Source organism: Theobroma cacao, chromosome 9 (assembly GCF_053813885.1).
Source record: "Theobroma cacao isolate CCN51 chromosome 9, ASM5381388v1, whole genome shotgun sequence".
NCBI lineage: Eukaryota > Viridiplantae > Streptophyta > Magnoliopsida > Malvales > Malvaceae > Theobroma > Theobroma cacao.
This window is the reverse complement of record NC_142647.1, coordinates 46,074,891-46,089,697: the sequence shown is the minus strand read 5'-3', so window position 1 is coordinate 46,089,697 and position 14,807 is coordinate 46,074,891. Positions and strand designations below refer to the sequence as shown.

The 14,807-nt window shown below is 33.4% G+C and overlaps 1 protein-coding gene across 1 annotated transcript; it reads left to right on the top strand.

Annotated features, from left to right (window-relative positions):
- The first annotated feature begins 5,205 nt into the window (after positions 1 to 5,205).
- Positions 5,206 to 9,268, top strand: LOC18590336 (alpha/beta-Hydrolases superfamily protein). Its single transcript, XM_007015785.3, has 5 exons — positions 5,206 to 5,408; positions 6,571 to 6,824; positions 7,715 to 7,926; positions 8,055 to 8,322; positions 8,658 to 9,268. Exons 1-5 carry the CDS (start codon positions 5,318 to 5,320, stop codon positions 8,946 to 8,948), a joined length of 1,116 nt encoding a protein of 371 aa, XP_007015847.3. The 5' UTR covers positions 5,206 to 5,317; the 3' UTR covers positions 8,949 to 9,268.
- Positions 9,269 to 14,807: the final 5,539 nt, after the last annotated feature.

Here is a 14,807-nt window from a genome sequence, read left to right as displayed (position 1 = left end):
TTTATAGTGCTGAGAAGCACCCTCAAGCTAAATTGAGATCCACTAGTGGGGGTTGAGGGAAAAAAGAAAAGGTTAAGAAAGTGGAACATCAAAAACAGCAAAAGTTTATAATGTTCTGTTATCTAATAAGCTATACCATCAGAACATGTACTATTAGGATATATTTCTCAAAGGTGAGCCATTGCAGGACACTCTTACTACTATATTTTGCTATAAAATCTTTTCTTCAATGGCATAAGTTCACTTTTAGCACATTTATATTACATTTTTACTTTGTTTATATTATAAGGTTAAGTTTGATTTGATCAGAACCTAATCAATAAATTTATAAAACCTTATGCTCATGAATTCATATCACAACAAGCATATTCATTTATCATTGAAATTGAATATATTTGTTTAACATTTTTCAAGCCGTTACTTAGAGTAGACAAAAAATTTCTCTGGTACTAAAGACCATACCAATTTGTAACAGGCGCTGTGATGAAAGTTAACAGATAGAGAACAATTGTCTTTGTTAACAGAAAACAATAGATATCTAAAGTTTTCAAGTTTGGGATATTCCCTAGGGCCCCCTCCCAATGCTATTGCATACTCTCAAGGAAAATTGGTACCCGGGAGAACTCGTTATAGGAGCGAGATTCCTTCTAGGTCTCCCACACAAGGATAACATTGTTGGTGTACATGGGACATGGCTTGTGTTATTTACCCTCTGTTCCGTTGGATATAGTACATGGCCTTTTTTCCCTCTCTATCTTAACCATTGGTGTAGGAGAGGACTTGGAAGGACATTGAGGATTTTATTTCCCCTCTTTTTCTCAAAGGTAGGAGTTGAAAGACATGGCTAATCAACGAGGAGAAATTAAAGAAAAAGAGAGGTGGGACTTAAGGTAGTACGAACTTATTTTAAGGACAAAGAGACTGATTTGGTGCAGTAATTGGTTTGGCATACAGATCCCTTTTTCTCCCAGGTGCGTTGCCATTGAAATGGATATCTAGACAACATTATGCCAAAGGGTTGATTTCTTCAAAATCAAAGCAAGGGAAACCCCTTAAAGTTTGTCAAGGCAGAAAGAGAATATATGTTCATTAATTAGGACTTAAGGGAAGTACTCTTTAGAAAGAAATGCCCAAGGAAAAGAAACAATATTGTGGGTCTCTCCTACATCTACTACTCTTTTATATATATATATATATTATTTGTTAATTTGTGTAGCTGTAGTTATCCCTGCAGAGCTTGAAAGCCATGAATTTAAATGTGGGTCTCCACTGAAGCAGTCCCCTCATTTTTTCTGCTCTTCTTTAACATAATGGAAAGGCAGAATTTTCAGCAGATCATCCTGGTAAAAACATTGTCAAGCTGGGGAGAGACTACTCTTGACCTTTTGCATTAAAGGTAAAAAAGGGGAAATTCCTGAGATGCATTTATTTCAGAACTTTCCCAATCTAACCATTCACTTATGAACATGTTACTGGTTTTAGGGATATTTTAAGGAAGGGGTTTGGACTTTTGGAGCATAAAGGAACTCCACCAGCACAATTAATGTGCCGGTGCCACAACAAAGACTGCTGTAGTGGTGAAGGGTCATTTCAGAGTAAAGAGATTTCAAGTTGGGGTGTCATTTCTCTACTTGAAATAGTAGTGAAAGAGAGTGGGGTTCCTATATTTGGAAACTCTTGCACTTCTTTTCTTCATATTCCACCCTGGAGTTACCTTTTGATAATATAAACTACTGACTTCCAACCATGTATTTTATTCTACATACTTTTCCTTCACATCTGCCCTTCCTTTTTCCAGTTTTTTTCTGCCGAAAGGTATATATCAGTGCTTCTTCTGCCAACAGTTTATATGTGGCCACTGGCCCAGACTAAACATCACATTCCCTAGGAAACTCATGGTTTAAATGAACTTCAAGAATATTCGAACATTATTTCCCACCAACAAATTTGTAGGTATATATATATATATATATATCAAAATATGCAAACCCATATTTTTTCCTGTCACCCTTTTCCTTTCTTCATTGTCTTCTCCTACAAATGTAGATAATGTAAGTGATTTATGTGCTTACATTTAATTATAACCAAATCTTACATTTATAAGGGGACAAGTATTTAGAAGAATAAATAACAAGACCGGCTAGCCATTACAAAAAATATAAAAATCATAAGATAATTATACTAGTATATAAGTGACCAATACATATGAAGCAACTCATTTTGAGATAAATACTCATGTCTCATGTATAAATCTTTTTACTCATTTTTAAGATTCAAATTATACTACTATTTATTGTTACCTATTACATGTGAATATATATTTTAAATAATAATCTTATAAAATTCAAATATCTCTAAAGTGTAAAGTTTAGTCTATAAATAAAATATAATTATAGTTAAAATGTTTAAAAAAATATTAATCTATAAATTATTTAATACTATTAAATTTAAAAAAAGTTAATGAAATTCGTTCAATGCAACAAGAATTCTTATTTACAAATGAGATTAATCTTAGTAATATTTATAATAAAAATATTTTTAATGCAAGTCGTTTTATACAATTAAAATTTTTATATATTTACCTAATAAGATTAATTTTATTAATATAAATAATAAAAAATACTTAAAATAAAAAATTTAAAATATGATAAAAAAATTTTCTTATATAGTATAGATAAAGTCTCTAAGTTAGAAGTTTTAAATCCAAACCTTTAAATGTATAAACATGTCACGAAATTTACGTATAAAATCTTTTAAAAAGCATTGCCGACTACGGTAGTCCTGTTGTTTAGAATATATGTGGAGCAAAGGGTGCAAGTATCCAAATTTAAGCTTTAAAGTATGTACCTTTTCTGTTTGAAAGGCCAAAAAGAACATCACCTTCGTAAAAGTTTTCCTTCCCTTTAGGAAAAAAGAAAAAGAAACAAGTAAGAAGCTTTGCCTAATTCATTGCATTTGCAAATGCTTCCATGCATCCAATCAAGAGTAAAAAGGCAAAGACTATTTCAAAAGTCTTTTGGTTCTTGCAGTGCATGCAACTGCTTCGACCGTGGAGAATTAGGCAAGCTTTAAAGCTAGTGGACAATAATTTATTTATTTACCTTTTTCCATTATAAAAAGCTATAGCACATTGCTTGTGCATGCATGACACCTCCACTCCTCCATTCTCCTAGGGTTTCTATGTTTTATGTCTTCTATATTTCTAGGTTTTTTGCATTATTCTTGAAGGGCTTTCTCTCTTTACAAAATTTTTGGAACAGTTGGACCTTTTGTGGAATGGGGATTGATAAAGTGGTGACGTTCTCCCCCCGACAAAAAAATATATATATATAATTATCTTAATATTTGATTTATTTATGAGTTATGTCTTGGTGTTTACTTGGATAGAATATCGAATAATATGTACATATAAGATAAAATAGCATTATGACGACTACTTTACCATGTAAAAATTTAATTATAGTAAACATTACTTGTGCATAATGAACGTACATAGATGAGGTATTTAAATTGTTTAATTATCTAAACTATTGAGGTAATGCAGAGTAATTAATAATCACCAAGCAAGATTACTTAAAATTATTGGCAGAGCGGCATAAATTTAACTACAAATTCATCATGTTTGGAAGAAAGTAGAAAATGCTCTCTGTGTACAGGCAAACCTTCCCTTGGATTTCACCCTCTCAATCTCTTAGCAAACACATGATTCGATTTTAACTAGTTAGTATTATAACTATCAAAAGATATTACTAATTATTTTCTTTTATAAAAATAAAAGTTTATAGTATATAATACTATTAGCAAAATTAGTTGATACCTTTACAAGGTGGAGGTTTTGATATATGTTATAGAGGCACCATAGCCACCCTTGATTCCTGCTCTCTCTCTCTCTCTCTCTCTCTCCTCCGGAGTTCACTTGATAAATTAATATCTAGAGGCCTAGGTTGCCTTTACGTGATTCTCTCCCTAGCTTTGGGTAAAATACATATATTATTAACCTAATAATAATTCAATTAGATAATATAAAGATGGTGTTGCTTAATGATGTGTGCAGGGGGGCCTTGCAACACTTGTTTTTGGGAATGTATTTGTTGAAAGAAAGCAAGCATTTTCACTTCTTCTTTGAATTATTCATTCAGCTTTAAAATATGTTATCATATGAATATTTCTAATTAACTAAAAGTTTACATACGTGTATCCAATAGCGACAAAAAATTTAATCAATGCCACAAAAAGTAGGACTTTCATGGCTTCGAAATGAATAATGCATTTTGTTTTTTCAAAGGCTAAAAGTAATCTATTAATCATAAAAGAATGTAGAAAAGTTTGTCAAAAGAGATCAAAGAAAATTTCCCCATCAAAAGATCACATTTTGAGAGCAAGCAAAAGCCCACAAAAGAGCATCATGAAAGGTTTCATGCACCTCTTCCACTCATCCCATCTCTTCCATCATTAGTTTATCCATAATGATGAAAAATGAATAAGGGGTTATTTGATAAACCCAAAATAAAAATTCAATATTAATGAAGAATTAAATATTGTTGAAAATGACTCTCCCCCTTTCTTTTCTCTCTTAAACAGTAGTTTGGATGATTAAGAATCTGCCAAGTAGTAGTGAAGGGATGACATGACCAGATGAAAGAGATCAAATAGCATACTAAATAATGGTGGAGAAGTCTGTGAGAAGTAGTATATTAGGTAGCAACACTATGAAGGCTGTTTATGTTTAAGGCTTGGGGGAACAAATTCCATTTCCATCCAACAAGAATTGAGCTTAAGCAATCTGCTTTTGCTTGTCAAATGGGCAAGGGCCACCCCTGCCCAATTCACATAATCAGGGCTTGAGCCTTCCTACCCAATCAATTCTTACGCAATAGGCCGCTTTCATTGTCAATATGGATGGGCATCGAAAGAGGCCTCCAAGCTCTTTCCAGCCTAAATAAATTAAAAGATAATATTCCTTTTTTAAAAAAAAAATTTTCTTCTTAAGGCGTCACTGAACTCCCAAAAGTACCAACTCATCCCTCTATGTCTCACTGGTAAAATTCTCACATTCTTCGAAGTGGTAACTTCCAAGCTTCGAACTTTCGCGACTCCAATCTTAGTATTGTTGTCTTTTTGTGACAACACAAACAAAAGTACCTAATTCGGACACTAATACTAAGTTGCATTCAATGCACGTTGCTGGCTGCTTTTTGGAAACTGGAATAAATATCATTAGGCACTGTCGGTCGCAGTGAGCCCTGTGGATCAAATTCTAACTTGGGTCTTTTTCAAGAAAGAGACTCTTGCTTCCATCTACTTATTTCAGGTAGGAATGACAAGTGGCCAGATCAAGAAGAAGGTCTCAGCTGCATCTGCCAGAGCTCATACGAGAGCTAACAGAGCCAGATCCAGTTCGTTTCCAGGTTGGGTTTTTTAATTTTCTTTTCTTCTCTCAACTACTTTTATTTAAGTGCTTACAAAAATTTCTGGTGTCTATTTATTTGGGATCAATTTATTGTCTTTGAGTATTTATGAGTCAAACCCATTGTTACTTACTGTGTCTTTATGAAACTTCCAATTTTGGTTTGGTTGATATGTTCTTGAAGAAATGGCAAGAAATCTTTTTTTTTTTTCTTTTGCTCAGTAAATGGAAAAAAATCTTATCGAAGGATACATGTTTGGATTTAAATATCTGATTCTTGGGATATGTATGCTATTGCTTTCTCTATGTTTATGCAGATTCCACACTAATTATGTGTAAGTTGAGAGCTGGTCTGCAGCTAATTATAATACTTTTTCTGCTGCTGTTGCTTTTGTTGCTTCTTTCCTGTTCTGCTGTAGTTCTAGTAGTCTTATCAGTTTTCCTGCTTTAGTATTTGGTTGATGAAACTTCCATTGATCCCGAAAGGTAAAAAGAGATTTTATATATATATATATATATTTGCGGTAAGGACTTAATCCAATCGAAACTTTTGTGATAGAATTATAAAATGAAAACTTTAGTTATTAATGTTTTAAACCACATGTTTCAAATATACTATTGGAAAAAGCTTGATAGTTTTTGCACGATCAGAATATGAAAATCACCCATGTTTTAGGCAAATAAGCATCTGCTTCCCTCTATGTCCCCTTTTTACGTGAAGATCTAGCAGACTCTGTATGTTTCAGAATGTGAAAATCAATCCATGTTTTGTGAAAATCTAGCAGGGTCTCTGAGTTGTGGTCTGCATTCTTTTTCTCTTGTTTCAGCACAAGAAGAAGATAGATACGTAGATGAACAAAACATTGGAAAAGGAATCCCTGTAATGCCTTTTGATAAAGGGACAATGTTACTTGGTTCTTACTTCTCAAGAACAGTTATCTATGAATTTTTAGAGAGTCCAAGAACCATAACCACATTTTGCTCACCATTTTCTCTATTCATGCTGTCTTTCTAGGTTTCTGATTATCACCTGGTGTAAAATCTTTGTAAAATTTATAGCTTACAGATTTGGATGAATATCACCAGTTGTAGATCTTCTATCTGTCTTCTTTCTTTAATTATTTCTGATATGATGGATATTATGGTATTTTCTCCCTTTGCAGCAATGATTGCACCTATAGCAGTAGCTTTGACAGTAGGTCTTATGGGATGGGCTTATCAGGCATTAAAGCCACCCCCGCCAAAGATATGTGGCTCAGCAGATGGGCCTCCTGTCACTTCTCCTAGAATTAAGCTCAGTGATGGGAGGCATTTGGCATACAGGGAAGCTGGAGTTCCCAAGGAAGAGGCTAAGTACAAAATTCTTGTCATTCATGGCTTTGACAGTTCCAAAGATATGAATTTACCTGCCCCTCAAGTATGAACTTCTTTTGATTATTTACAACTTTGCACACCTTATCATATATAGTTCTAAACCATGTTGCTGGAATTTACTTTGTTACTTCTCAATAAATATGGAAGAATGAAAGCTAGTTTGCTATTTAGACATGCTACATGATATGTTTATGAGCACTTCCATTCATTCTCTATAAAATGCTAGTACTAGTACTAGAAACAGAAATGTTTCATTGATTTTGCTTAGCGTTTTATCCACTTATTGGATAAAAAGCATATTTCAAATTCTTTAGTACACTTGAGAAGAAGGCTGGAAAAAAAACCCAATCACATGTGTGCATTTAGATGTTTATATATGTAGCTCAGCAGTACTGAGCAACAGACAAAGGGACCAAGTCATGACCAAGCACTCAAGGAGCCAAGTGCAACTATAACATCTGTAGTGGTTTGCTGGCACCAGTGCTTCGGTCAAGCAACCAAATATTGACTTAATGAAACCAGATTGGCATACTTTACAATCCCAGCATGTACCAATATGTAGTCTTCTCAGATCAAAACATCATGAGCTGCAAGTTGTCAACTTGGAATGTGCAATTTGAATGGATTTTCTAGAAAATGAAAATATTGGTTGTACAGTTATTAGGAGAGAAGTATGGGAAAATGTGTAGCAGGGTTTTGGAGTGCAAAACCGTATGCTTAATTCTTGAGAGTGGCTAATTTAGTGATAGGCTATACGTGAGACTTTTTCCATTTCATCCCTCAAAGAACCTTGCTTTGATGGAACATAACTGGTCAATCGCGCAATTTATATTGTTTCATTACCTACATGATTTAAGTTGGCTTTGTCCATAAAGCTGAAATATTTGATATGAGAAGATGTTGTGAAGCTAGCATTATGGTTTGGTTTTTCAGGAACTTATAGAGGAACTCAAGATCTATTTCCTCTTCTTCGACAGAGCAGGTTATGGAGACAGTGACCCAAATCCAGCACGCTCAGTGAAGAGTGAAGCATATGATGTTCAAGAGCTAGCTGACAAGTTGCAGATTGGTTCTAAGTTTTATGTGATTGGGATCTCTATGGGAGCCTACCCTGTTTACAGTTGCTTAAAATACATACCTCATAGGCATGTTGCTCAATTTATTTGCAAGCTTCCTATATTCTTCCTTTTGACATAGCAGAATTCTTGCTTTCTAATTATACTAAAGGAAAGGAGCTACCTTGGCAATGTCATTTTTTTAATCTTATTTGCAGATTGGCTGGTGCTTCCCTGGTAGTTCCATTTGTCCACTACTGGTGGCCTTGTCTTCCGGCCAATTTATCGAGCGAGGCATTTGACAGGTTGCTTGCACAGGACCAATGGTCATTTCGAGTTGCTCATTACACTCCTTGGTTATTCTACTGGTGGATGACCCAGAAATGGTTCCCTTCATTGAGCATTGTGGCTGGTAACATGGCAATTTTTAGTCAAAGTGATTTGGAGATATTGAAGAAGTGGTCAGAAGCTCCAATTGTTGGTCAGGTTGTTACAGTTCTTATAAATTGATTTATCATAAGAAAGAAAGAAACTGCTATAAATTAATGCATTGCTAAAGTTATGACTAACGTGATGCTTAATGCCACTGGGCATACATTGCAGAACCTTCTCCAAAGAGGAGTAGTTCCTCATCAAACTTATGGTGGTTGACAATAAAAGATGAGATTTTAAAAAACACAAGAAAGAATTTGTCTTACCTTGAGTTTCCATAATGCAATTTTCTTAGACATTTGATTCCACTATCAAATACATAAGTTATAAACTTGCTTACTTTTAAAGCAAGGTCCCCAACTGATGTTGCTTAGCACGTCTGACTGCAGGAAAAGATTCGACAGCAAGGGGTTCATGAATCTCTTGATCGAGATATAATGGTCAGTTATGGAAAATGGGAATTTGATCCCATGGATCTAGTTAATCCTTTCCCTGACAATGAGGGCTCTGTCCATATTTGGCAAGGTTATGAGGACAGAATCATTCCATTTCAAGTAAATCGTTATCTCTCAGAAAAGCTTCCTTGGATTCATTATCATGAGGTTCCTGATGCTGGACACTTACTGATTTTTGAGAGCAAAAACTGTGAAGCTGTTTTACGGGCGCTGTTGCACAGATAAGACCACAACTCTTCATAGTAAGATCTATACTGCACTGAGCATTGTACTATATTTAGTGAACTGTTCAATGTTTTGCATGTGTGAATTTTCTTTTCTTTTCTTTTTTTACCTTCTTTGGGGGGATGGGGGGTGTTCTCAGTACTCAGGAGGGTAAGAGGGATTAAACCTTGGCTCCATTAAAGGACTAACAACTGCTATACCAAGTTTAGATTGTTCTTTAATGAGCTGTATGATGGTCTTGTAGAAATGTAAATGACAGGGCTCTCCCCCAAGATAGCAATGATTTATCAGTATAACAATTATAAACACTTGTGCTAAAATTCTGAAAGGGAATCTAGTTTTACTTTATAAGATAGAAACCAACACTAACTCCTCTAAACTTGTTATTTACCTAAGAATTTCTGCCGATTTACTGTTGAACAAATATTTGATGCTTCCAAATCAAGTACATTTTGTCATCTCCAGAAAGGCCACACCACTCGTGTAAAGCTCTAATCAGTCAAGCTGGGGTAAGCACATTATTTTCCCAAGTCTAAGTAGACACTGGAAAGTAACTCAGGACTTTCAAAAACTGATAAATATAGTAATTGCTTGGCTAAGAATAATATCCTACCAAGGAGGACTTCACGCTATAGTTTTCGTCTTGCAATTCGCCCCAATTGGATACCTGAATCAGCTGCAAGAGACTGGTGTGAATCATTCAGAATGAAATCTGTAACGATTGAGTTTAGTTTCTGCTACTTCTTTTCCTTTGTCCACGGACACAGACGACGAGAGGATGTCTGTGGAGGTCTGAAATGGCGAAACAATGACTTAAATAAAAGAAAAGGACCAAGGGGTGGCACTGAAACGAGGGCCAGAGCTTCGACTGTACCTAACTAATGGAAGGCATTTGTCTTATAAAGAAGCGGGTGTTGCAAAGATGATGCTTAAATACAAAGTCGATGTTTTCCATGGCTTTGATAGCTTTTCCACTTGCCATTATCTCAAGTGAGGAATCCATTCAAGAATAATTAATGTCACAGGGGAAAGGTGTGGTTGGATCAGCTACTGCTTTTCAGGGAGGGCTAAAGTTTTTGTTGGGATATTTTGGTTTGGCACTGATTCAAACCTGAAAACACTCTTGTATATGTCTGACAGACTGAGTTAAACCTAGAGATGGAAGCCTTATTTCAATCTCAACAATGAACTAAGATCAAGCCCTTCATTAGCTTTATATCTTATAGAATCTAAGTGGTCCTCCTCAATTTTGTCATGACTTGTTTATAGAACTTCTCCTTCATTTTGTCCGTCAATGGATAAGAAATATACAAAAATTATATAAAAATCAACCAAGATTTCACCCTTCAATTGGGCCAAGACAACAGTTATCGCTTTAGGATATGACTTTCGATAATGCAATTGTATTGCAGGCAGTTTTTCATGTTTTTATTTAAAACTGTTTGAACTTGATGGGAAATTGGTGGAAGATAGCTTGTTATATGTTAGATGTAATTCCACTGGTCTAGCTAGAACATTGTTTTCGAAGATGCTCAATGCTGCGGATGATCATATGTTAGATACTTTCCTTTCCTTTCCCTACTCTCATTCGATCCAAACACAATGTTAGGTCAGAACAAGTTGATGGGATACCTTTTGAGTCCCCTACGTCCCTCTTGTTTTGGCAACATCCCTAAAAAGGACTGAGAGGGATGTGGTTTTTTTGGCTTTAGTGATAGCGGTCCCCAAGCATGACACAGGCTGTAACGACCCACTACTACGGCCGTTACCAACGCATAAGTCACGGAGGCGAGCCTACACAACCCAACAAGCTTTGTACATATATTAATCTTACAAATAAGTTCTTTGCTTTATCATATACTCTCGATCTTGTATAACCAGAATTACAAATTTAATTCTTAAACACTTCTAAAAATTCTTAATTAGAGATTTAAAATATGTGTTTATATTTGATGCACTGACATAAGCTATACACTGTCAAGCTACCAAAATGTGCCACCTCATTTATAAGATAAAACTAGAAATCATTAGGAGCTTAAAATTAAATATTAAAAAATTTTCAACATTTAATGAGGTAAAAACTTAAAATTTTTTTTTTACTATCTCTAAAATCTCCTCCACGTTTCTCTCTAACCTTTTGATCTCAAAAATTTTTAGATCTTCCATGTCTCTCTAAAAATCTTTAGGATCTTGTTTTTCTTCTTTTCGGTTTAAAGTTGTTTTTTTCTTTCAGGTTTAAAGTGCAAAGGGGAAGAGTAACTTTCTCTCTAAACTCTAATCCATCTTTCCCTCTAAACTCTAATCCACCTTTCCCTCTAACCTTTCTCTTGTTCTTTTTAAACAATCGAAAATTTATTCAAGTTCAGCTTTACTTTACATGTGATTGATTAAGATTTGAAATCGATAATGAAATTTTCAATTTAGAGTGTGAGATTTGAAATTGAGAGTCTTCGGTCTATATTCTTGTTATTGATTTAATTAACTATTTTCATAGGATCATAATGTGGTATTACTTTTTACTTGTTACTCATGGATTGATTTTTTTTAAAGAGTACTCACGGATTGATTTAACAATCTTGGTTCCTTAAAACATGAGACATGCAAGATTTTTATTTTGATTAGTTCCTATGGTATTAGACATAAGTTATGTATGTTATACTGTTTTCGTAATCTCCCTAGATCTAGATCTAGGAACAAGTAGAGATGATAATAGTGCAAAGGAGAAGAACTCATGGAAGGGAATTTAGAGAAAAGGTAAAAACTTTTAATTATCATCGCTCTTGATATTGCATAATTTTATCAAATTTAATCTTAATGGAAGAAGAAGAGGAGAAGAAGATAATGGAGTTTGAGAGAAAAAAAAATAGTTGAGAGGAAGTTGGAGAGAGAAAAAAAGATTTTTTTTTAAATATTAGTATTTTTTTAAGTCCTTAATGGATTTTAATTTTACCTCATTAATTAGGTGTCACATTTTGGTAGCTTGACAATATATAGGAAGATATACATTGTCAGTGCAAATATAAATTCTTAATATATATGTACAACACATCTTCAAATGTAAACCTTCAAAGATTACACCATTCAAAATTAATCAAATAGCAACTAAGGGCCTCGACCCAAAATAGTTTTATGAATGCACCACTTTATTTAAAAACAATAGACAACGTGACATCTAGATAGTGGAGTGACACGAAGGAAGTGCTATAAGACACCAATTACCTATGCAGCAAGTTGAGGTTCCCTCACCACGACTGCTCCCAAGTAATTCACTTATCTGCCATTGTCAACTAGTTAAGGTTATACCTGTCAAAATGGACTTAGCCCATTGGATTGGCTCATTTTTATAAAATATGGAGTGAGCTGGGCCTAAAAATTTAGACCTATATTAAAATCGAGTATAAATGAGCCAACCCACCAAATCAAAGGGTCGGGGTGAGCTGGGGCGAGCTAGCCCTATGGGCCAAAAAAATTAATAATTTTATATATTTAATTATATAAAATTAATAATTTAATTACCAATAATATTACTTATTTTATATATTTCAATGTGTTTAATCTTTACTTATCAATTAATAATTTTAATTTATGAATTAAATCATAAAATAATTTTATTAATAGAAATTTTATTAAGTAAAATTATAAAAATAATTTTTTTTAAAAAAATGAGCTTGCCCAACCCAACCCATGGGCTAGCTAGGGGTGGGCTAGGGTTGAGGTTTTGATAGCTCATATAAAAAATAGTTTGACTTGGCTCAACCCTATTTTCTTAACCCACAAGGGCTTAGGCCGAGCCGGACCGAGCCAGCCCATATTGACAGCTCTAGTTAGGGTGAGCCTTTCATACTCAATGAGTGGACAAGAAGGGAAACACACATTAAGGTAGAGTTTTGGGATAAAAAAATAAAATAATAACACATACATATGATGAGATAAACTGTGCATAGAGTTAATAAATTGTGTGTAAATCAATATAAGATGCTTGAGTTTAAATCTCAAAATTAGATCATCAAGGTATTCTGTAAATTTCATACTTATTATAAAACAATTAACCATGGCCATTTTTAGTATAGTAAATTTCCAGTATGTCATGTAAACAAATAAATCACAACCATGGTTTTCTCAAAGCAAGTATAATAGTAGTGTCATGCTTAATTTGTAAAAACATATCAATTAAGGTATCTTTGGGTAAGTTTAATATATAACCCCATAGGCTCTCTCTCATATCAATAACCTTAACACCTACTCGTGGGAACTTCTCACGCCATCAAATATGAGTTAGGGCTTTAGGTCCTTTTTACCTACTCGTGAGAATTTCTCATGTCATCAAATATGAATCGGGACTTCAGGTCCCCCTTTATTATCAATTATCAATCATCAATAACCATTACTTTGTGCACAAAAATCGTACAAATTTGATGTAGTAATAAGACTGTAACGACCCAAGTCCAACTACTGACTCAACAACTTTTTGGGCCTAAACCACATGACCTTCAAAAGCTTATTCGTTTCAGACTAAATATTTATATTTATTTTCATGAAAACATATATGCATACATTATACAAAGTCATATATAAAAATCAGAAATCATACTTTGTATAAGCCACATTCTAAATCCAACATATAAGATTCATATAGATATCTATTTTGCATGCTCAACCCGATTTTAATAAATCATAGGACAAAATATCATATATCATGTACAAATTCATTTTGAAGCTAATTTTTAGGGTGTGAAAACACCGAAGGGATATCAGTCAATTACCTGATATTGTTAATTTCACTTTCAAACAGCAAAGTAGAAAATCTTCCTAGTAACCTAATATTTCAAGAAACACATACAAAAATTGGAACTGAATTTGCAACCAGATCCTATAAGGCGACTTTCCGTTGACCATCCTAAGCACTTATGGTGTGTAGCAACTTCTATTACAATTTAGGAACATTTTCGATTAATAAAGTAATATTATATATATATTTGAATTAATAAAATTTTCAATAAAGTTGAGAATTAAACTTAAATCATAAAATCAGTAAGGATTTTAATTTCAGATAGAAAGATAACACTAATTTCATTCATAAAAATCATATTTAACATTTTTCATAAAATTTTGATATTTTAATAAAATTTACTAATTTAAGAAATAAATTTATAAAATATAAATATATATACTTTTAGATATAAAAAATAAAGTAGAAATCGCATATCCAATATTTATGAATTTTACAACAGAATTTATCATATATTAATTAAAATCAAAATTTTAAAAAAATTAAATGAAATTTTCTATTTTCTGAAATTTCCAAAATCTAGATGGCTATTTGGCCTCCTTTGAGCTCTTGTAACTTTTAACCTGAATAATTTTCAGTGATGAAATCAACACCAATATGAATTATTCATATCATACTACAACACCAAAATTTGTTTCAATTAAAAAAAGTAAAAAATTCCCAAGTTTCGAAAGTCAAAAGTCTCAAAATCGTCACAAAAATATTCAGATTTTTAGGTTTTCAGTATCAATGTACCTACTTTGAGGCTTTAATTCTCTTAACACAGGAAGCTTCTAACTGAGCCATTGACGCCATATTAAATATCTCATTTCATACTACAAAAGCCCTCAAAGAAACGACCAAAAATATTACCAGAATATGGAGTTTCGGTGACCCAAAGTTGAATTGTCAAAACTTAAGCTTAAACTTTTGAGGATCATGTGGTTTAAGCCCAAAAAGTTATTGGGTCAGTGATTGGACTTGGATCGTTACAAGGACCTATACCCATAAAGTATACCCAAAAAAATAGACCAATAGAATTTGAAATAAGTAAAATTAATTTCAATCATAAGCTCAATAAGCATGTATGT